At 34.8% G+C, this 21,876-nt stretch overlaps 1 protein-coding gene across 10 annotated transcripts in view; it reads left to right on the top strand.

Moving 5' to 3' along the window:
- The window catches only part of HACE1 (HECT domain and ankyrin repeat containing E3 ubiquitin protein ligase 1), a 95,077-nt gene that overhangs the window by 61,086 nt on the left and 12,115 nt on the right, over positions 1-21,876 (top strand). For 8 of the 10 annotated variants that reach the window (XM_079939642.1, XM_079939640.1, XM_079939638.1 and 5 more), the window contains 6 exons: positions 3,511-3,622; positions 3,714-3,811; positions 3,994-4,081; positions 8,166-8,315; positions 8,825-9,021; positions 17,782-17,913. In XM_079939642.1, coding sequence (XP_079795768.1) covers positions 3,511-3,622; positions 3,714-3,811; positions 3,994-4,081; positions 8,166-8,315; positions 8,825-9,021; positions 17,782-17,913 — 777 coding nt within the window. Of the gene's footprint in view, positions 1-3,510; positions 3,623-3,713; positions 3,812-3,993; positions 4,082-8,165; positions 8,316-8,824; positions 9,022-10,487; positions 10,625-17,781; positions 17,914-21,876 lie in introns of those variants that run through there. The other 2 variants (XM_079939644.1, XM_079939641.1) reach the window with 2 other exon arrangements.

The following is a 21,876-nucleotide window of genomic DNA, read 5'->3' as shown; positions in this document are numbered from 1 at the left end:
CAGTGATCACAGCAGCCATACCAGTGTGCCAGCTGATAGGATGCACTGAGAATACGGTGTCACTTCTTTGATATTCCTGTCAAAGATGCATACCCCGAATTTAATCATGAGAAATCATCAGACTAACTCTAACTGAGAGACATTCTACAATATAACTGACCTGCAATCTTTAAATGTAGGTCATGAAAATTAAGAAAACACTGAACAGCTGTGCTTGAATGAAAGCGGACAACTGAACGCAGTTCATGAGTCATTATGCTATACAGGACATTATATGGATCCCGGCAAAACTTGAAATGGGGTCTGAAGATTAGATATAGTAATATATCAGTGTCAGTTTCCTGATTTTGATGATTGTAAACTGCTTGTGTAGGAGAATTCTCTTGTTTGTAGGAAATACACACTGAAGTATTTAGGGGTAACTGGACATCATGTTAGCAATTTACTTTCACCTTAGGGGAAAAAAAAACACCCCATTGTACTATTCATGTTAGCAGTTTACTTTCACCTTAGGGGAAAAAAAACCCCACCATTGTACTATACTAAGAAATTTTCTGTAACTTGGAGGCTATTAAAAAAAGTAAAAACAAAAACAGCTACCTCTGCTAAGGGATTGACTTCTTCTTCTGTTGGTGGTTTTCAGGTGGCCTGCTAGTTAAAGGGAGAGACATTTTGTATTGCTGTACAAATACTATTAAGAAGAGCCTCTGTAATCAGTCCTGTTTTGTGAATTATTTTATGGAAATGCAGGTACTCAGAAAGTTTACATACAGAAATGTGGTCTTTGGCTTTGTAGGTATATGGATGTGTGTGTGGATGTTTTGATCTTAACAGATAACTTACTAGCTTTTGAAGGTAGCATTTTGTACCTTTTAATGTTACATTTGAATTACTTTAAAAAAATTGCCACTTGTATTTATTTTCAAATGGTCCACATTTTCTATATGAAGGATAGAATTTAATATTTAATATCTTATAATGGCAGATAAGTTTACTGTCATTTAAAATACTTATTCGCAATAATTTTTACGTTGTTGTGAGTGATAAGAACAACATCTATTAGCGTTCTGGGAGTTGAGTATTTGCACAAATTACTTAACCTCTTGGTGCTGCATTTTTCTCTTCTATGAAATGGAGATGATAAAAGTCCCTTTTTCTCAGAGTGTTGTGAGGATTAAATGTGAAAATGCATGTAAAGTGCTTAAAACAGTACCTGGCTTATAGATGCTTTAATAAACGTTAGTTAATTTATGATTATTATTATTTTGTTCTGTATTTGCATTATTTCATTTAATCCTCAGAATTAGCCCTTGAAGTGGTATTATTTTCCCCATTTTACCGGTAGGAAAACTAAAGTTCTGAGAGAACTTGTAATTCCCCTAAGATCACAAACCTAGTAGTGGCAGATCTAGGATTTCAAACCATGTTTATCAAACTTCAAAGCCCATATTTAAATACATTAATTCTGTGTAATATTTTTTCTCTCCTCTTTTACCTAAGTTTTAGGAATAATCAGCATTAAAATTTCAAGCACTTAACATTCTAGCCTGTTTACTAAAAATGAAATATTTTATTTATATGACCAGTAATGAATATAACAACAGCAGCGTTTTATTTAAAATGTGGAAAACTGCTAGAAGTATGGACAAAATTATACATTTAACTTTGGAGAAGGGAGCATTTACTCTTTTCTTATTGAAAGAACAGGCATTAAAAGGCAACAATTAATCTTGCACCAGTTATTTTCATAAAAATATTTTTATTAAGAATTAATAAAAAGATGTTTAAGTCTTTTGAAGAAAACAAATGTTTAGTTTAGCTCAGATGAAGAAATTTACTGGTATCCTAAAAATTGCATGAGAGAGAACCTCTTTGTGGTGTTGGACATGAATCGTATTTATCTCTTGAAACTTTTGGCTTTTGTGGTATTGCACCACCCTGGTTCTCCTTTGACTTTTCTAGCTGTGTGTATCATTTGCTAATAAGCAAATTCTCAATCCTGACCTGTGATCATAAACTTCTCTGTTCTTGGTGTTTGTCCCTGTGTCTTTAATCTCTTGAACAAGGGACATTACCTTGTCTCCCATTTCAGCTTTGTTCATGACTCTCTTTCTCATGTCTCAGCTGCAGAACGTTCTAGTATTTATTTCTAAGCTCTTAGTAGTTATATCCTAAGTAAACTTAAATTCAGAACATATAAAACCTCATTCGTTGTCTTCCACCAGTGCCTTCTAGGAGTGGGGTAGGCGGTGGTGGTGCTGGGGTTCCCCCTCTAAGCTGTTTCTGATTTTAAGTTCTGCCCCTAGAGATCTTTTACTTTTCTTCTTTATTCAGAGGAGTAATGTCTTTCAGATTTACTTCATTGTTCTTCTTTCCTACCATGACCAGGACCGTATCAGTCTATACGTATTATTTCAACTGCTGCCTAGATGGCCTCCCTTTATCCTGGTAGTACTCTCATTTTAGTGAGTGCATTTACCATGCTATTCCTCTGGCCAAGTATCTTCAGTGGCCACTGTGTCTTTTACTTGATTCGAAGGATCCATAATTATGTCCTTGATTTACTTACAAAAACTTCCTTCTTTCAATATGTGTAGAGTTATGCCGGCGCCTTCACTGCGTCTTCCGTGGAGTCACAGTTTCTCCTTCTGAGCCTTTTTCCTTGTCTCCCTTAGCCTGGTGTGCTTTCTTTTCCTCCTGCTTGAGCAAGACCTACCCAGGACCTCATGAAGCCTTTGTACTCCACTTATCCGCACAATCTCTGAATTCTTAGTGCACTGTGGTCTGTACTTCACTGTTTAGAACTTGATATCATTATGTGTTATATTGTTCCAATGTTATTCTCATCTCTTTAAGTGTATTAAACAGTTTTCAGCAATGAAATTTTTACATTTTACACATCCTAGGTACTCAATAATACTTTCTGATGAATAAAATTACAAATCACTTACAGTTTGCATATCTGGCAAAAGAACAAAAGGTAGAGACTTTATTTACTGTTCACGAGATCTTATTCTTCAGTTTTTAGGGTGGAGGAAGGGAAGAAAAAAGGATAACAAATTCCTTTCTAGTTGCTGCATATATTCAGAGGATGGAAATTACAATTAGCCATAAAGATTATTTTCATAGAAAATTAAATGAACATGCAACATAATTTTTCTGGATGTGGAAATTCATTCTTACAAGCCTTCTTGGGTTTAAAAGAAATTGAGAGTGTGTTCAATTGTATGTCTGATATTGAATTCTTTTTAATTTATCAAGTCTTTTCTGTTGATAATATAGGGAATAAAAAGAAATACGCTCTCTAGGTAGTCAAAGTGTTTCAGCTCAGATCTGCCTTTTTGTGAATAGTGGATGTAATGTCAGAACCTTATCTAGAACTACTTATTATAAATAAAGGTGTAAGAATGATTATTTGTAGAAAGGGCATTTAGCATGCTACTTAAGTAAATCTGACAGTTAAGTGACTGAAATACTGCTAACATATTTCACTGTTATTTGTTGGGGTAGCCATTTAAAGATCGCTGTGAATGGTTCTATGAACATTTGCATTCAGGACAGCCAGATTCAGACATGGTGCACAGGCCAGTGAATGAAAATGATATCCTGCTAGTTCACAGAGGTATGTTTAACAAAGTGATGTGTGTGTGAGGCACAAAATACTAGTTATTGTAAATTTTAATATGTAAAATTAACCAATGCTACATATTTAGATTCTATTTTTAGGAGTAGCTGTGAAGTTGTGTCAAAAGCAAATTGTGCAAAGCTAAAGCAAGGAATTGCTGTACGGTTCCATGGGGAAGAAGGCATGGTGGGTATAAAAATAAGTGTTGTTAAGATCACTGTCTCTAAAAGATTGAAATGCCCTTCAGTAAAGTTTAATATTTAATTGATAATGGAAGAAATTTAATATAATTTTAATGTTATTATTATTTAGAAAAAATTTTCACCATATATTTCTGTTGATACTTAATCTTATTTTCTTGAACTCAGGGTCAAGGTGTTGTGCGTGAGTGGTTTGATATTCTGTCTAATGAGATAGTCAATCCTGATTATGCATTGTTTACCCAGTCAGCTGATGGTAAGTTGTACAGTCTAGATGACTTTTTCTGTGAGTTGTCACATTTTCAGACTACTTCAGTGCATTTTATCCTTTGATTCCTATACTAGCCCTGTGAGCTAGGGTGGTTGGATATTCCCTTTTCATAGAAGAGGAAATTGAAATTCAGGGTTTTTGTTTATGTTAGCAGTTAATGAGCGGTAGGATCTTGAGTGGAACCTGACTCAGCCTAGCATTCTTTCCTCTGAACAGTTGGTTCTCAAATGCTTGTCTCAAGGACTAGTGCTGGCCTCAAGGAAGTTTTCATCAGTTCTTTGTATAAAATAAAACTAAATTTATTCAATTTAAGGATCGTCCTTTAGTCTACCTTTCTTGAGTTAAAATTTCCTTTTATAAAATTGTGCTAGTAGATGAACTTAAAAAAAATACAAGTCCGTGTTGGAAAAGTTAAAATTTGCTAACCCTATTTGAGTTTCCAACTCTTAAAAGTTATTGGTCATTAAAAACAAAGTCTAGAAATCATGGTGTGTTAAATCTTAACTTATAATCTGTTTGTTTATAGTAACTTTGTTTTTAGCCCTTTTAAAAGATTAAGACTTGGTAACTAAAAAGCTCTTATTTAACCATGTAATGCAAATAAAAACATCATCGAAATGATGTTTGCTACCTACTGAATTGTCATTTGATACGCTAAATGGCAATGGTTACCACCTCATTTGTATAAGATATACCTGAGAGTTCTTTAACTTAATAAAGACTTACATCCAAGTGAAGGTGGGATTTCAGTTTTTAAATGCTTTGTTCAGTTGCTTTTATTTCCTGAAAAATTTTTCTTTCCCAATGTTTAAATTCTTCTATAAGGAGAGAGTGTCTTATTAATTGTAATTTCCTATTGTATCCAACCAAACCAGCAGCAAATCTCCATTGAATAAGAAGGATGACTGTATGAGAGGCAAGCGGGGGTGGGCTGCAGTGATGCTAGAGAACTGCAGATATTCACCTATGTGATGGGCTCCTCAGACACATTCAGTGTATTTGAAATTATTTAGGAATATGGGACTTCCTACTTTAATTCTGTAACCTTTGATTCTTTGCTCTGAGATGAACTTAGTGTCTTTGTGATTTTACGACAAGTATGATGAGGCCCTAGTTTTTTAGGCCTAATCTTTGCAGCAAGATTTAGCATTAAAACATTGTATTTTAGATTTATTTCTTTTCTTTATAGTCACTTATTCTGAGTTGTTTATTTAGTTTCATATCTGAAAAACAGATTTGGTGTGGAATCATTAGTTGAGGTGCTTATTCTGCAAATTTATGGCAGGTAATATGATGAAGCACATAGACCATAGTTTCTGATTCGTCCTTTTTGTGAGCCATGTATGTCTTCTCTTTGGGGCTGTAATATTAATAAAATATAGATGAAATATTTTCATGTTCTTACGTTTAGTTGACAAGAAGAAAATTACATTTAGGGTTCCTAAATATGGGGAATGTTTGGATAGACCTAATGTATGTAGTAATTTCTTTAAAACTTGCTTTCTAATTAAATTAAGATGCTTACTATAGAGCAATAGTAGTGTAGTAGAGTGGCTAAGAGTTTGGCCTTTGGCACATTCCACTGAATGTGCATCCTAGCTCTGTCCCTTTTTCTGCTATGATCTTGATCCAATAAATGTAGTATTTCTGGACCTTGATTTCCTTATTTGAATATGGTGATAACCTATGTTTTGTAATATAGTGGGAAATCAGCTGTTGTGTAAAAATGGTTAGCCCAGTGCCTGGCACATAGAAATCAGAAATAAATATTAGATGCTATTATTGTTATTTTTTAAAAAATATTTTTAAAAATTAATTTTATTTATTCTTTTTTTTTTTTGGCTGTGTTGGGTCTTCATTGCTGCATGTGGGCTTTCTGTAGTTGAGGCGAGCAGGGGCTACTCTTCATTGTGGTGCACAGGCTTCACACTGCGGTGGCTTCTCTTGTTGCAGAGCATGGGCTCTAGGTGCGTGGGCTTCAGTAGTTGTGGCACATGGGCTCAGTAGTTGTGGTTCGCGGGCTCTAAAGCACAGGCTCAGTACTTTAGGTGCACGGGCTTAGTTGCTCCGCGGCATGTGGGATCTTCCCGGACCACGGCTCGAACCACCAAGGAAGCCTGATGCTATTATTACTATTCTGTGAAAATGATATTTTCTTATTGAATAGGGTTTTTCTGAGATGATGAAATGTCACAGTTTTATTGGTTTTGAACTTAAAACATGACATAAACTTTATATTCTATCTTAATTCACTTTCGAGCTAAAAATTATTAATTTCCTGAAGACCTTTCCCCCCGTGTGTTTCCTTTTTTTCTTTTGACTTCTCTGTATCTATTCTTTTTAATAACCCAAATTTCCCGGAAAATACTTAGAGAAGGAAATATACACAGACCTAGGGGAGGAAATAGGTAAAAGTATTTCTGATTATTCTCAGAATATTGTATTTTTGGAATAATGGTTATGTTTGTCTTTGAAGTCTTTCTTCATCTCACAAAACTTTGTTTTGACTTTTTTTTTTTTTGGCTGTGCTGGGTCTTCGTTGTGGCATGTGGGCTCTCTAGTTGTGGTGTGTGGGCGCCAGAGCTCGCGGGCTCAGTAGTTGCGGTGGGCGGGTTCTCCAGTTGTGGCACGTGGGCTTAGTTGCCCGCAGCATGTGGGATCTTAGTTACCCCACCAGGGATCGAACCCGCGTCCCCTGCATTGGAAGGCGGATTCTTAACCACTGGACCACCGGGAAGTCCCTGCTTTGACTTTTAATACCCAATCTTATATCATGACTGGGAATGAGTCTCAAAAGGTACTTAACAGTGGATGACTAGCTTCATGTGGCCCTTTTAAGTCATTCAGCCATAAGCTTCCAAATGTGTACCTTGTATCTAAGTAAACTTACTGGTCATGGCAATATAGTCCAGTGCCAGCACTGATAAATCAAAGACCAGCAAAGCACAAAGAGTTAAAATATGTATGCTCAATGGCCAAACATTTCACTTTCCAATACTTTCACTTTTCCTTTGTTTATTTATTTTTGATGCTATTTCATTAGATTTATCAGTCTTTCTTTTTGCCCAGGTGCCTAGAAGAGAAGTAGATAGCATGAACTCAGTAAATGTTTGTTGAATGAATGAGAGGTAGTGGTCACACAGAAAAAATAAGGAAGGTTATTTAAAGTTGAGATCTTGGTATTAGGTTTTTCCATTGCACTATATTTTTGTTTTTGAGACTTTCTTATTGTGGTAAAATATACATAACGTAAAATTTACCATTTTAACCATTTAAAAGTGTACGCTTCAGTAGCATTAAGTACATTCACCACTATCTTATTCCCAGACTTTTTTTTCATGTAACTGGAATTACCCTCCATTGCACTAGAGTTTGGCAATAGTCAATAACTATTGCTAATGCTGTTTTTACTTTTATACCTCAGTGGTACTTATTCAAACTTGATTATTTGTCATGAGGAAAACAGTTGTACATCTAAAAATTTTAGTTATTCTCTTGTAGTGGTCAATTCCTTAAGGAGCAAAATGGTAGTGAATACCTGCTACGCTGGGCATGTATAGGTGAATGAAACAATGTCTGCCCTAATTCATAGCCTAAGTAGTTATTTCCACACTGCCTGGGAAAACGTGTGTGTGTGTGTATGAATTTCTAGGATCTCTCTGACACCTCTTCCAACTACTTTCAGTGAAAAGTATTCTAAAATTTTCTCTCTGCACAAAGACTTATTCTGATAAGTATGTGTGAATTAATGATTAGTATTTCCAATTCCACTATTGTGTGTATGTATTTCTAGGATCTCTCTGACACCTCTTCCAACTACTTTCAGTGAAAAGTATTCTAAAATTTTCTCTCTGCACAAAGACTTATTCTGATAAATGTGTGAATTAATGATTAGTATTTCCAATTCCACTATTAAATATTCCACAAAGAACTTTCTTCGCTGAAGAACGTTTATACATAATGTAACCTTAGCTTTGCTGAAGTTGTATGTGAACTAATTTACCTGCATTGAAATGATCTCTCTTATGCATGGTCTTAAAAATAAATTATTTTGTCTTTATTTTAATAGGAACAACTTTTCAACCTAATAGCAACTCCTATGTAAATCCCGATCACTTGAACTATTTCCGGTTTGCTGGACAGATCTTGGGATTAGCTCTGAACCATAGGCAGCTGGTGAACATTTACTTCACGAGATCATTCTACAAGCACATTCTTGGTCTGGCTCCATTGTTATTTCCTTAGGCATTTATTTAAAGTGTTTTTCTTATAGGCTCTAGCGAAAATTAAGTAGATAAATGGTGGCATTTTGGGTGAATAATTTTTGTTTTGATTGGAGACTGTGTATGTAAGGCATTTGGGGGCCTGAGGGAGAGAAAAAATAACCTACATTTTTGATTAAAAAAAGTTTTTTTTTTCCATTTTAGTGTGTGTATGTTTATGCTAAAAATGCATTTTAATATGAATATACTTAAGAGAATTGGCACTTTTTAAAGTTTATAATAAGTTCCTGAATAGCTGTTTCAAAGAAAGCTTACATTGTAGAAATGTAAGCTTAAATTTACAGACTTCCAAATTCAGGAATTAACATTCATTTAAATCATGCTGTGAATTGGATTATATTTTGCAGTTTTACAGAGTATCTGTAGAGGGCAGTATTTCACCATTAAACAGATAAGGAAAGGCAGAAACATTTAGAATATAACTGCTGTATGTTTGCATTTTTAGGTATTCCTGTGAATTACCAAGATGTGGCATCCATTGATCCAGAATATGCCAAAAATTTGCAGTGGATTTTAGATAATGATATTAGTGATTTGGGTCTAGAACTAACTTTTTCTGTTGAGACTGATGTGTTTGGAGCAATGGAAGAGGTGCCTTTGAAACCTGGGGGTGGAAGTATTCTTGTAACACAAAATAACAAAGTAAGTATTTGAATTTTTACCTTAGCCATTGTTTGTAACTTAGCCCTGATAGTTTGCTAATTACTCTAAGTCTCCTGGCACTAGCCAGGAAAACTTTTACTGTTAGACTTTTGTAACATTTATAACAGATAAAATATTTAAATTAACTAAACCGTCAAATACCAGACTTCGAATTATAAAGGATCATTTCATTGTTGTGTTAGATATGCTGAGGCAGTTCCTGAAGCAGCCTAGAGCATAGTTCAGTTGATTGTGTAAGTTGGGCATCTGCATATCAAAACATTTGATTAGAAATATAAACTTACATCAATATCATATTTGCACTAGATCCCTATTTCATGTTTTAGGAGTACGATATTAATAGTTCCAATAGAGAGAAGAAATCCCAGTGTTTAAACTTTGTACACACTTTTGGGATGCAGTAAATTCTACGGGACCTCTGAACTTGATCTTTTTTTAACTTTATAACTTGATTATTTTTATTTATTATTATATCTCCTGTTTGTACATATTTTTTAAAAACTTGGTGCACGTTTTAAATTACACTGTTGAAAGTTAATATTACTTTAATATATAATACAGCTTTATTTTATGTTTTGATAGATTATGTAGGAAATTGGGAGTCAGAAAATCTGGTTTTGGAATTCCACTTCTATCACTTACCAGTAGCAACTTCTGGTAAAACAGGACTAAAACCTTTTTCCTTTCCTTTTATTGGATTATAATTCCAAGACAGCTTCAGAATCAGCTAACTTAAAAAGTAATGTCCACTGAATCATTTTGTAGACTAGAGATATAGTAAAATGTAGTTTGTTTTTTTTTTTTAAAGCCAAAAGACTTGGCTGTGTTTTAACCTCTTTGAGCCTCAGTTTTCTATTCTGTGTGCTTGGGATAATAATACCTCCCATACAGAATTGGTACCAGCATTTTTTAAACTGATAAACACAACACAAAAGTTAGTTTTTATTGGATAGTTTTCTATAAAAATAGGTTCCTAGGTTTCACATATCTATAGGAATGAAGACCTAAATTAAGCTAGGTAATTTTACCTTTTGAAACTTAGATACTTTACATATTTTAAAAAAAAAAGAAATTTAGTTTATGAATATAAAATCAGGACCTGAGTTTTTGTACATTTATACTTAGTAAAGTTTTAGTCTACCCTCTCGTTTTACACATGAGGACACTGAAGCCTGAAGAGTTAATGGTAAAGCTGGGGCCAAAACCCAGGTCTCCTAGTTTCAAGTATAAGGTTCTTCATCCTGTTAGTAAAAGTAATCACACTGAGGTAGATCTTACTTGATTTAATATAATGAGTCACGTTAAACTCTGGAAGATTAAAATAGTAAAATGCTTAAAATAATTTTTTGAATCTATATGAACTTGCCAGTGAATGGAAATTTTTATAAAATCTTCTAATTATTAGATTGTCCACCTCATAGTGCATTTATTATTTTATTTTACAGTGGCTACCTCCTCTCAATTAGGGGTAATGAAGTCATAAAATCTTCATTATAAGCAAGTGATTGCTTTTCATGAGAGAATCTCATACATGATTCCTATCTGTGAATACGCTCTCTGGTGATTGGATTTGTCACTCCTCTCAGATATATGAAAAGTGGAAAGGCTCATTAACAATTGCATGGTAGATAGCTATATTTATACTTGTATCTCCTAACAGCCTCTCTTCCATATGACATGATTTTTGTTTAGATTTTTAAAATATGTATTTTATTCTTTTGCATTTGTGTTTTTGTATTAAAATCTAGAAAGAAGGAAGATATTTAATAAATAATAACAAATAAGAATACACTTATATTGAGGCTTGATCGTGAGTCTAGCCTGAGGCTGGAATATTGCTGTAACATGAAAGAGCTTGGATGTTTTGTTTCTAAGTTTAGCACGTTTTTATTTAACTATATTATTGACATTGTTTTGTTAATGACAGGCTAACTTTGATGATGAGGTTCAGTAATATAGAGGTAAAAGCAGGATCTCAATCATTAATATGTTAATTCTCAGCTTTTGTTTTTCTGATACAAACATTTCTCACAATAAAATGAGCCTCTCATTTTTCTAATATTACTAGTAAAGGTCAAGTGTAATTGTATATCAAATTGTTGATGCTTAAGCATTTAATGTTTGTGCAATAAGCAACCTGATTTTTTAAAATTAAAAATCTTTAAAAACATACTAACATCTTAAATTGATCACTTGATTTAGAATTGTTAAATTATTCAATTTACAAATAAAATTTTCAAACCGTGTTCTTTAGAGGTGTTACTGTTATATTTTAACATACATTTCTGTCATGAACTTTTTCTGTTACTCTAGGGTCAGCCTTTTACTTACTTAACTTTAGGTATAAAGTTATAATTGTCACATTTGGCATCAACGTCAGAATTTCTAAGCATATTGAAGCTTAAGTGACTTGCCAAGCATGTTAGTAAGAAAAAGTCGATGTAAGCTAATCTCCACATGGGGGAGTCATTTATTCCTAAATTTTATTGAAAGGCTTTGGTAATTGTAGACTGAAACCAAATAGATAAAATACCTTTGTTTAAAAAGAAGTATATTAATAAATACAAGTAATGTAGGCAGAACAGTATATATTCCATAATTGAAATAAAATTCTCTTTTAAATTCAATTTTATATCTGTCAATGATTTGTTTTAAAATCTAGAGGAAAAAATAAGATCACTTGGTTTCACTTTAGAAAATGGCTGAATTACCAGGAGCTGAACATTTACATTTAAATAGTATTTTCAGCATTTTTAAAAGTTTTGCTTTAACTTTTCACTTTCACTTTTAAATTCTTGACCACACGATAAAATTGTGGAACCATAAAACCTTAAGTTAGGAGTGACATATTTTTGCTAGGCCTTCAGTTCTAGCTCTTAGTACTGAAGAGTAAGCTCCGTGGCTTTTAAGTGTTAACAACACTTTTACCATACTAATCATAAAGTTCATTAAGTCTGGGAGAGAACAAAATGGGGGGGTGAGATGGGACAGATACCAGGGAATGGAGGAGGTGGCATGGAAGTTGAGTTATAGAGGAGAAGCATTAAGTGGTCAGATAGGAGTGAGGAAAGGGAGAAGGACATGTTCTGGGCTTATAGAAGGGCACAGAGATGGCAGAGCATGGTCTGTTTGGGGAACCACAGGTAGGTCAGAGTTGTAGATCTTAGCGTAGATTGCAAAGTAAATGAGTGGGAAAAGATAAGGTGGGAGAGGTAGACAGGGACCAAATTCTGAAAGACTTTGCATCCACAATTAGAAATTTGAAAATTATTCTGAAGGCTTAGGGATGATTGCAGATGCTGTAGAGGGCACTGACATGACTGAATTTATGTTTTTTAAGAAAAACACCACCAATCTCAACTTGGAGTGTGAAAAATGGGTTGAAATGGGGCAATATTGGAGTCAGGGCAACTGATAGGTGATTGTGGCGTTGCTCTCGGGAGCATGCATGAGTGATTTTATAAGACAGTGGCAGTGAGGATGGAGAAAATGAGACATCTTTTGAGGATGAAGAATTTGTAGAACATGGTAATTAGCTGTTTGGGAAGGTGAAAAAGAAGAAGGACTCCAGGATGAGCCACTTAGGTGGATGGGCTCTAGAATGATGGGGGGTGGTGTCATTCTCCTAGTCATCAACCTCATCACATCAGTTGTATTCTCTAGTGATGATAATAGCCACTGCCTATTGAGTACTTTGTGTATATTTCATTTATTCGAGTTGTGCTCTTTACGCATTTCTCATTTACTCTAACAGCCCTTTGAGATAGTTATTTCTATTCATTCAGTGTGGGAACAGCTTTAATAATAAAAGCGTCTTACATGTATTAGGTGTTTATAATGTGCTAGGCACTGTTAAAAGTGCTTTATGTGTATTAACTTACACTTAAACAATCCTATGAGGTATAGATACCCCTTTCTACAGGTGAGGAAACTGAAGCATAGAGAGGTTAAGTAGCTTTCCTCCAAATCACAAGACTAATAAGTGGTGGTTTTGAATCCAGACAGTCTATAAATTTCAAGCCTGAGCTTGTAACTATGACACTATATTTCTTTAGAATATAGACAGTCAAATAACTGTCTAAGGGCCCAAAATTGGTAACTGGTAGACCCTCAGTTTTAATCGAGGTCTGTATGGTTGTGTAACTGCTGGGCCTCTCATATACTAAGGCACTGAATATGAACAAGGTAGCAAATACAAATTTAGTGTGTTTTCCAAATTTATGGTTAGCAAAGGGCAAGGATGGGGAGGGAGGGATAAATGAGGAGTTTGGGATTAACAGATACATACTACTATATATAAAATAAACAACAAGGACCTACTGTATAGCACAGGGAACTATACTCAATATTTGTAATACCCTATAATGGAAAAGAGTATGAAAAAGAATATATATATATACATATATATATATAACTGAATCACTTTGCTGTACATCTGAAACTAACAAAGCATTGTAAATCAACTATAGTTCAATTTAAAAATTTAGTATGTTTTCCTCCATTTCATTTTTATTTGGTTAATACCTTATATTTTATTGCTAGTTTAATTTGATTTATTTCACATACAAGCACATTTGATACCCATCCAAGTACAAAATACAATCTTGTCTATATAGATTATTGACTTAAAGTGGATTCCTATGTGTATCTTCAGAAAAGTATACTATGAGAGATCTTTTTATTACTCTGAAAACTTTTAAAACAGTTTAGGTCTAAGGTTCTCCATATTGAGTGTATGTATGTATTTTTAGATTGGGTTTTAAATTATCTTTAGTATCTTTTTGTCAGTGAAGGAGGACATACTTTCCTCTGCATTTTAGTCGGTATATTCTAAAAATTCACTTTAAAAATCACCAAATCCGGGGCTTCTCTGGTGGCGCAGTGGTTGAGAGTCCGCCTGCCGATGCAGGGGACACGGGTTCGTGCCCCGGTCTGGGAAGATCCCACATGCCGCAAAGCGACTGGGCCTGTGAGCCATGGCCACTGGGCCTGCGTGTCCGGAGCCTGTGCTCCGCAACAGGAGAGGCCACAACAGTGAGAGGCCCATGTACCGCAAAAAAAAAAAAAAATCACCAAATCCTTGTAATGGTAACCTGCAGAGTCACTATTTTCAATGACTGAATTTGTTCTATGGAAACTGATGTAATAGGATTTTTATCAGACTATCAATCTTTATAACTAATTAGTGACCTTAAAAATAAGAATATATTGGTAAAGGATAAGTTATTGGAAAATGTTACATTGTAAAAATGTGCCTCTCTTTTTTCTTATATCTGCTTATTCCTGCAGAAGAAATCTGGTATCCTTTGAGTTTTCAGTGGAGAAATTTTCAGTGAAAACTCTTACATACCAGAGCAATAATAATCAAGTGGATAAGCCCAGGAAAGAAGCTTTTATTACTAAGGCATTTATATTCAAATGGTGAATTGAATTATGCCAGTCATAATGCCATTTTAAACTATTAATATAAAAGTAAAACTAACTATTTCAAACAGTTTTACAAGTATGTCCAAGTTTATCAGCTTACTTGGGATAAGAACATTTTGCTTTCACTATTAAAAGTTAACTATTAGTTAAGTAAACATGATACATATATATCTCTTTCAAAAATCGTGAAAAAAATTTTCAAGAAGAAAAATAGCTTCAAAAAAAAGGTGTCAATTTTCAATGTTACCACCACTCCTCATAAGAAGACATAATTTAGATTCAAAGCCTGAAAAGAAGTTAAAATTTTAAGGAAGATTTCCAAGGGGTGATATTATTCATTGCGCACATTCAGAAGACTAGGAGATAATTAAAACAAAATGTTTCTGTAACTAGACATGCAATTTAACTGGAACGTAATATCTGAAAGTTGAATCTCAATCTTAATGTTTTTATTTTTCCTTTGGCACTTATTCTTTGCTTACCTATCTTATATCAGTTATGAGGCTCAGAGGTTGAGCTAGGAAAAAGTTGCTAAGGCTCTTTTTAATTTTGTTATCTCTATGCTGAGGCTTTGTAAGTTGAAAGCTTTCTATAAACATAACTATTTCACCAGAACAGGTACTAACTCAGATTCTTTAGTATAGTTAATTCTCCAATTTACTTCTGTGGCATCTGGTATTATCTTATGCCCTCAAAGAATTAACAGTACAACTCAGGTGGGAGCACGTATACATCTGTTGGGGATAAAAATACCCCCCACACCCAAGTTATATCATCTCTTTAAATACCTTAGAATGAAGTGGGATTTTAGGTTTCCTTTATATTTAATGTTTATTTGAACAACTCTTTATGCCAGTGTTTTGTGGACTGATTGTCATCTACATGTTGACTGTTTCCTTAGAGCATTTAAGGTATTTGATGTAGTTACTCAAGGGCATGAAGTGTGTGGATGAGTCACTTCGATGCCTTCGTAGGTGGTGGGAATGCAACCAGTGTATTTCTGTACAGTATGAACCGTCAGAATGTTAGTGTATGATAATAGTGGATGTTCATAGTAATAATTGTGTCATCAAGAACACGTTAATGTGTGTTACTCTCTCTGAGGATGTGCTCTTTAAGGAGGCAGGGAAACATTTTAGAAGCAGCTGGATTCAGATTTTTTCTCTTAAACACAGTTGTCTTTCAACTACCTGGAAAACTCTTACTTTACTAAACAACTCAGGAGACTTTGTGATGGCTTGGATTTTATTTTACTGAGAAATAATTAGACCAAGATTTGTCCATATTTAAATTAACTTAATGTGGAGACTGGTATCTGGAGGAGCTGATTTTTCACAAATTGATATCTAATAACTGTGGGCCAGAGCTACAAAAATAAATGTGGGAAATAATATTAGAGGGGACATTAGTATATTTGTGAAATTAATTTTTAAAAATAGAATGTATGAGGAAATAATAGGAATTAATTGATAGAAAAGAGTGTGTACTATTCTGATAAATATGGAATACAATGGCAAATTAAAATAAAGTGTACTTGAGCAGTTCATGCTTCATAATTTGAGGTCTTGAATAATTATTAGTGAATAGTACCTTAAGATTATAAAAGCAAAACATCTTGAGAGAAATATATAATTATTAATGAATGAATGGAGGAGAACAATTTTAGTATGTTCATTAAGCAGTTTAGTTAGAACAGACATCAGTTAAAAGATGATCACGTGTTAATGCTGAAATCATTGCTGGTTATTACTTGGAAGTGTGTTATATATACTATTTTTTTAGATTGGATCCTGAAAATTTAGTTTGTGTTTCTGTTTGATTGTTTGACACACATTTCTATTTCCCTCTCTCTAGTAACTACCTGGATGTAACTTGTAGAAACTGATTAATTCCTATACAATGGAGAAAAACCTTTGGGCGGTTGGGAGTGGGATTTGGGGTGGGAGTAGATTGAATAGCAGAGACAGTAGCTTTCCCCGTGCCAGATTGCAGAAGGAGCCGTGCAGGGTTTGGGGAGAGCTGTGAGTAATCCATTGTGACAATTCTGTAGGTCTGAGATGTATGGAGAATTCATAGCCGGAATCATGTATAACTTGCTGGCTCAGTGCCTGACGTTTTTTTGGCAGGGGGAACAGAGCATCAGATTAGTGCCAAAAAAAAAAAAATATTAAAGGAAGGGGCCTAAAATAGGTTTTCTCCCTCTGTGTTTAGAGCATTCATTCCTGGGAGGTGAGAACCATATACAGCATATTGCTTTTAACTCTAAAAGTTTCACTTAGTTGTAATTTAAAATATATGAATAATGACAATGGTAGGGTTTATGTACAGAGAGTGATGATAATTCATTTTGTTTGAGCCAAAATACATTTTTTTAGTTAAATTTTAAGAGACACTGTTCTAGATGATGGTTATGTGTATTTTAAAAGAAAATGTGTGAAAATAGGTTACCTTAACTCAGAATCAAATAGGCTACACTTCAATGAGTCTTTTTATCAGGTTCTAAATGTGTTTTAAATGAATTTGTAGAATGTATGCATTCATCACATTATTTGTTGAACACTTACAAAGTGACAGCCTCTTTTTTAAGAGCTGAGGATATATACTGGTAAACAAAACAGAGCCCCTGCTTACAGAGAGATTACAGTCTAGTAAGAGATTTCAGTCAGAGAAACCAGGAAGTATACAGACAAGGAGGCCTGAGCAAGCTTGTGTTTGGGGGATAGAGTGAGGGAGCAAAGGGGAAAGTGGAAGGAAATGAGATGAGAGCAAGGCAGAGGCTGGGTCATTTAGGGCCTTATGGACTAGGAAAGGAGTTTGGACTTCAATCCAAGTGGCATAGGAAGTCATTGTAGGGTTTTGAGAAGGAGGGTATGTGATCTGAGTTATATATAAAAAATCTATACGTAATTTTAAAAAGTCACTCTGGTGTGGTGAAGAAGCAGTAACAGAGGCAAACAGAGGCAGCAGTGATACCAGATGTTGCAGTAATCCGGGTGAGAGATGATGACGGCTTGGACCAAGGTGCTAAAAGTGGAGGTCGTGAGACAAGGTCTGATTGAGAATGTTTTTTCAGGTAGATCTGATAGCACTTGCTGATAGAGGGTGTGAGAGAAACCTGGGTGATTGATTCTTAGGATTTTGGCCTAAACAGGTTAGTGAATGGTAGATTACTGGTTTGCTGAGGTGTATGAATATTTCTGCCAAATTAATTCTAAACCTTTACCTCTTAAATGAGAAATGATTATATCAATAGTGTCTTAAGTACGTGAAATTAAAAAGAAATCATCACAGAAACTTTTTTTTTTCTAATAGGCGGAGTATGTCCAGCTTGTCACTGAACTTCGAATGACAAGAGCCATTCAGCCTCAGATTAATGCTTTTTTACAGGGCTTTCATATGTTCATTCCACCTTCCCTCATACAACTTTTTGATGAATATGAATTGGTAAGGAAAAACATCACTTCTTTTTTTAAAATTATTATTTATTTTTGGCTGTGTTGGGTCTCCGTTTTTGCGTGCGGGCTTTCTCTAGTTGCGGCGAGTGGGGGCTACTCTTTGTTGTGGTGCTCGGGCTTCTTATTGTGGTGGCTTCTCTTGTTACAGAGTGTGGACTCTAGGCGCGCAGGCTTCAGTAGTTGTGGCACATGGGCTTAATTGCTCCGCGGCATGTGGGACCTTCCTGGACCAGGGCTTGAACCCGTGTCCCCTGAATTGGCAGGCGGATTCTTAACCATTGCACTACCAGGGAAGTCCCAAACATCAGTTCTTTTGTTGTTATGCAACACAACACAAAACTCCAATTGATGTAGTTTAGAAATAATTTTGGAGCACAATGATGAATGGAATAATGTAGAAGACATTATGGTTTAATGTTGATTTTTAGGGAGGTATAAGATTTGTGATTGTGCTTCTCTTAAGGTTAATAACCAGATTAGCAATTTCTTAATGTGGAATGGAGTGAGCTGGTGATAAAGAAAAATGTAATGTATTTCCAAAGTGTTCTACATGGGAGATGTTGAAGGCCAATCTTCCCAAAAGCAATATTCACATTATTTCTAAATTTTTTGTTTGGCTGTATGAGGTAAAGGATACTGATAGTAACTTCTTGTACCTTTTATTTTTTCCAAAAATAAAAATTGACTGAGGGATTTTCTTGTATTTCTGTTATCTTCTCCAGCTTCTTGTTTCATCATGTATATAATTTTATAATTTTCCATTTTAACCATGTATGGAGTCCACTGTCTTTGCTGGCCCCTAGTCTTTAATGAATGTTTTGTTTTGCTTCTTTAATTTGCTTGCCCTTTACTGTGATCTAACAGGATTTCTGATTTTATATGAATTATGTCTGCATTTTCCCCCATTTCCTTTTTTCTCTTTTATTTTTGGTAATAAATTATTTGTAAGCTCTTTGAGTTGTCTAACTCCTTAATAAAACCACACAATATTTTAAATAGAGTACAGCTGCTTTCTTAGTTTGGAATAATAAATTTTAGATTTGGAATAAAAAAATTTTATAATTTGGAATAATAAATTTTAGATCAGTGGAAAAGTGTCCTTTGGCTTTTATTCTGTCTCATAAAATTAGTTTCACCCTATGCCTTTCATTTTAATATATGAATAAGTACATTGGTGTGTACCGGTTAATTTTACATATACCAATATTTTCAATTTATCACTCATAGTATGTCTTAGTATAGTAGTGGACAAAATTTGCTAAATAATGTTGAAGTCCATGGTGACTTAGTTTCACTAAATGTTAGTTTTGAGGTTTTTTTGTTGTGTTTTTACGGTTAAGATGAATGGTTTTATTTAGCATAGACTTGTCTAGTTTTTGTATAACCATAAAAGTTACTATTTTTAGTATTTAAAAATGGAGGCGTACTTATGAATTGTTAAGCAGAAAATTACATTATTTTCTGGACCTATGTATAAAAAACAAATAGCAACAACACAAATAACTGAGAAAAACTTTGCCTCATAATTTACTGATACTGAGTTTAATGAAACTTTTTATTGAACTACAATATACATGAGAAAAGTACATGCATCATAAATGTATAGCTTGATGAATTTTCACAAACTGTATACACCCATGAAACAGCACCCAGATCAAGAAACTGAGAAATCCTAACACCCCAGATCCCTCTCATGTCCTCTTCCAGTCACTCTGACCCCTCATGGGTATCCACTCTCCTGGCTTCTAATAATATAGACTAGGTTACCTGTTTTCGAACTTAATGTAAATGGAATAATCACCTAGAATATATCTGACTTCTTTAGCACAGCTTTTTGTTTGTGAGAATCATGTGTATTATTGCAAGCAGTTGTAATGTGTTCATTTTCATTGCTCTGTAGTACTTCATTGTGTTAATATACTTTTTTTTTTGGTCTTTTCTACTCTTGATGGACATTTGGTGGGTAGTTTTCAGTTTCAGGCTATTGTGTAGATTATATATCTTGGAGTGGAATTGCTGGGATTTAGGGGGTGCATTTATTCCATTAGGGTAGATACTAGCAAGTAGTTTTCCAGAGTAGTATGTCAGTTTACACTCCCACCAACAGGTTATGAGAGTTCTGGGTATTCTGCATCCTAAACAGCATTTGATATTTTTCTTTCTTATTTTTACCATTCAGGTGGAATAGTAGTGGTATTTCCTGGTGATTTTAATTTGTATTTCCCTGGTATTGAGTGTGTTTTTATTGGCCATTTGTGTACTCTGTTTTTGAAGTGTTCAAGTAATTTGTCCATTTTTCTGTTGTGTTTTCTGTTTTTTGTGTTTTTTTAAACACTGATTTGTAGGAATCTTTATATATTCTTTATAGGAGTCTTTGTTAGATATATGTATTATGAAGATCTTCTACTCTGGTGTCTTTTAACTAATAAAAGTTTTTAGTTTTAACGCAGTTCAGTTTATCACTTGTTTTTTCTCTTCCCCTTTTTTTTTTAAATGAATGGAGCTTTTTGTGTCCTGTTTAAGAAACTGTTTCTTATTCCAAGGTCATGAAAGTGTTTTCCTGTATTTTCTTCTGAAAACTTTATTCCTTTGTCTTTTACATTTAAGTTTGCTACTGGTAAGTTTTTAATTGTGGTTCTTACATTAGAAGTTAGGTCAGGATTCCTAGTCTGTCTTCTACTCTGGCTTTACTAAGTTGAGCTGATTCAGATGGTGGGATTGTTTTGGAAGAGCAGTGTTGTTGGCATGATGCTTACTTATGCAGTGATGATAATTATTATTATTAAACACTTAGTATTTGCCAGGTACTTCATGTGTATTAACTTTTAAAACCTTCACATCAGACCCCTGAGGTAACTTCTTATTCCCATTTTACAGATGAGGAAAACTAGGCCAAAGAAGGTATGGGACTTGCTCATGTTCACAGAGTATGTGTTACAGCCAGACTGTGAACCCATGGTCTCTGACCACAGCCCAGTCTCTCTTCATCAGTATTGCCTCTCAGTGGCGTGAACTATATAAGTAGGACTTGGTTTTAGAACCTTTGGTGTGACTTTGTGTCTTTCGTAGGAAAGGGCTCTGCTACACTGGGATAGAAAACTTTTTAAATAAGTTTGTGCAAACATCTAAGCTAGATGTTAATCAGAGTTAAAGGATACTGGTTAGATTCTAGAGTTTTAGTGAAAAGAAGGTATCCAGTAGCATCAGTGTCCTTAACTGGATGTGTATTCATCCATTTGTGGACAGAACGCAGTCTCAAGTCAAGAGGTGATTATCAGGTTCAAAAATGGTGACAACATTTTGTGATTACTGTATCTATAACATTATTACAGTTGAGGGGTTCCTCAAATGTCTGAGGGACTGTCCTGCCATACTGTGCTGCATATGAGTTTATCCATGGTGGTACCAGGATATTAAAACACTGAGTCATGTAAACTCTAGGTAAGCTAAGAGCTGTGAACACCTGCATGACTCAGTTCCTGACTATTAGTTTATGGGTTATATATGTTGTACCTAATTAATTCCAACAGACCAATTCAGTTATTTTGTCACTCTCCTGGTGGTCCAGTGGTTAAGATTTTGCTTTCCAATGCAGGGGGTGCAGCTAAGATCCCACATGCCTCAGGGCCAAAAAACCAAAACATAAACAGAAGCAGTATTGTAACAGATTGAACAAAGACTTTAAAAATGGTCCACATCAAAAAAATCTTAAAGTAAATAGGGGCTTCCCTGGTGGCACAGTAGTTAAAAGTCTGCCTGCCAATACAGGGGACACGGGTTCGAGCCCTAGTCTGGGAAAATCCCACATGCTGCGGAGCAGCTAAGCCCGCGAGCCACAACTACTGAAGCCCGCGCGCCCGGAGCCCGTGTTCCGCGACAAGAGAAGCCACCGCAATGAGAAGCCCGCGCACTGCAATGAAGAATAGCCCCCACTCGCCGCAACTAGAGAAAA

Source organism: Stenella coeruleoalba (genome assembly GCF_951394435.1).
Source record: "Stenella coeruleoalba genome assembly, chromosome: 12".
NCBI lineage: Eukaryota > Metazoa > Chordata > Mammalia > Artiodactyla > Delphinidae > Stenella > Stenella coeruleoalba.
This window is presented reverse-complemented; position numbering and strand designations above follow the sequence as displayed.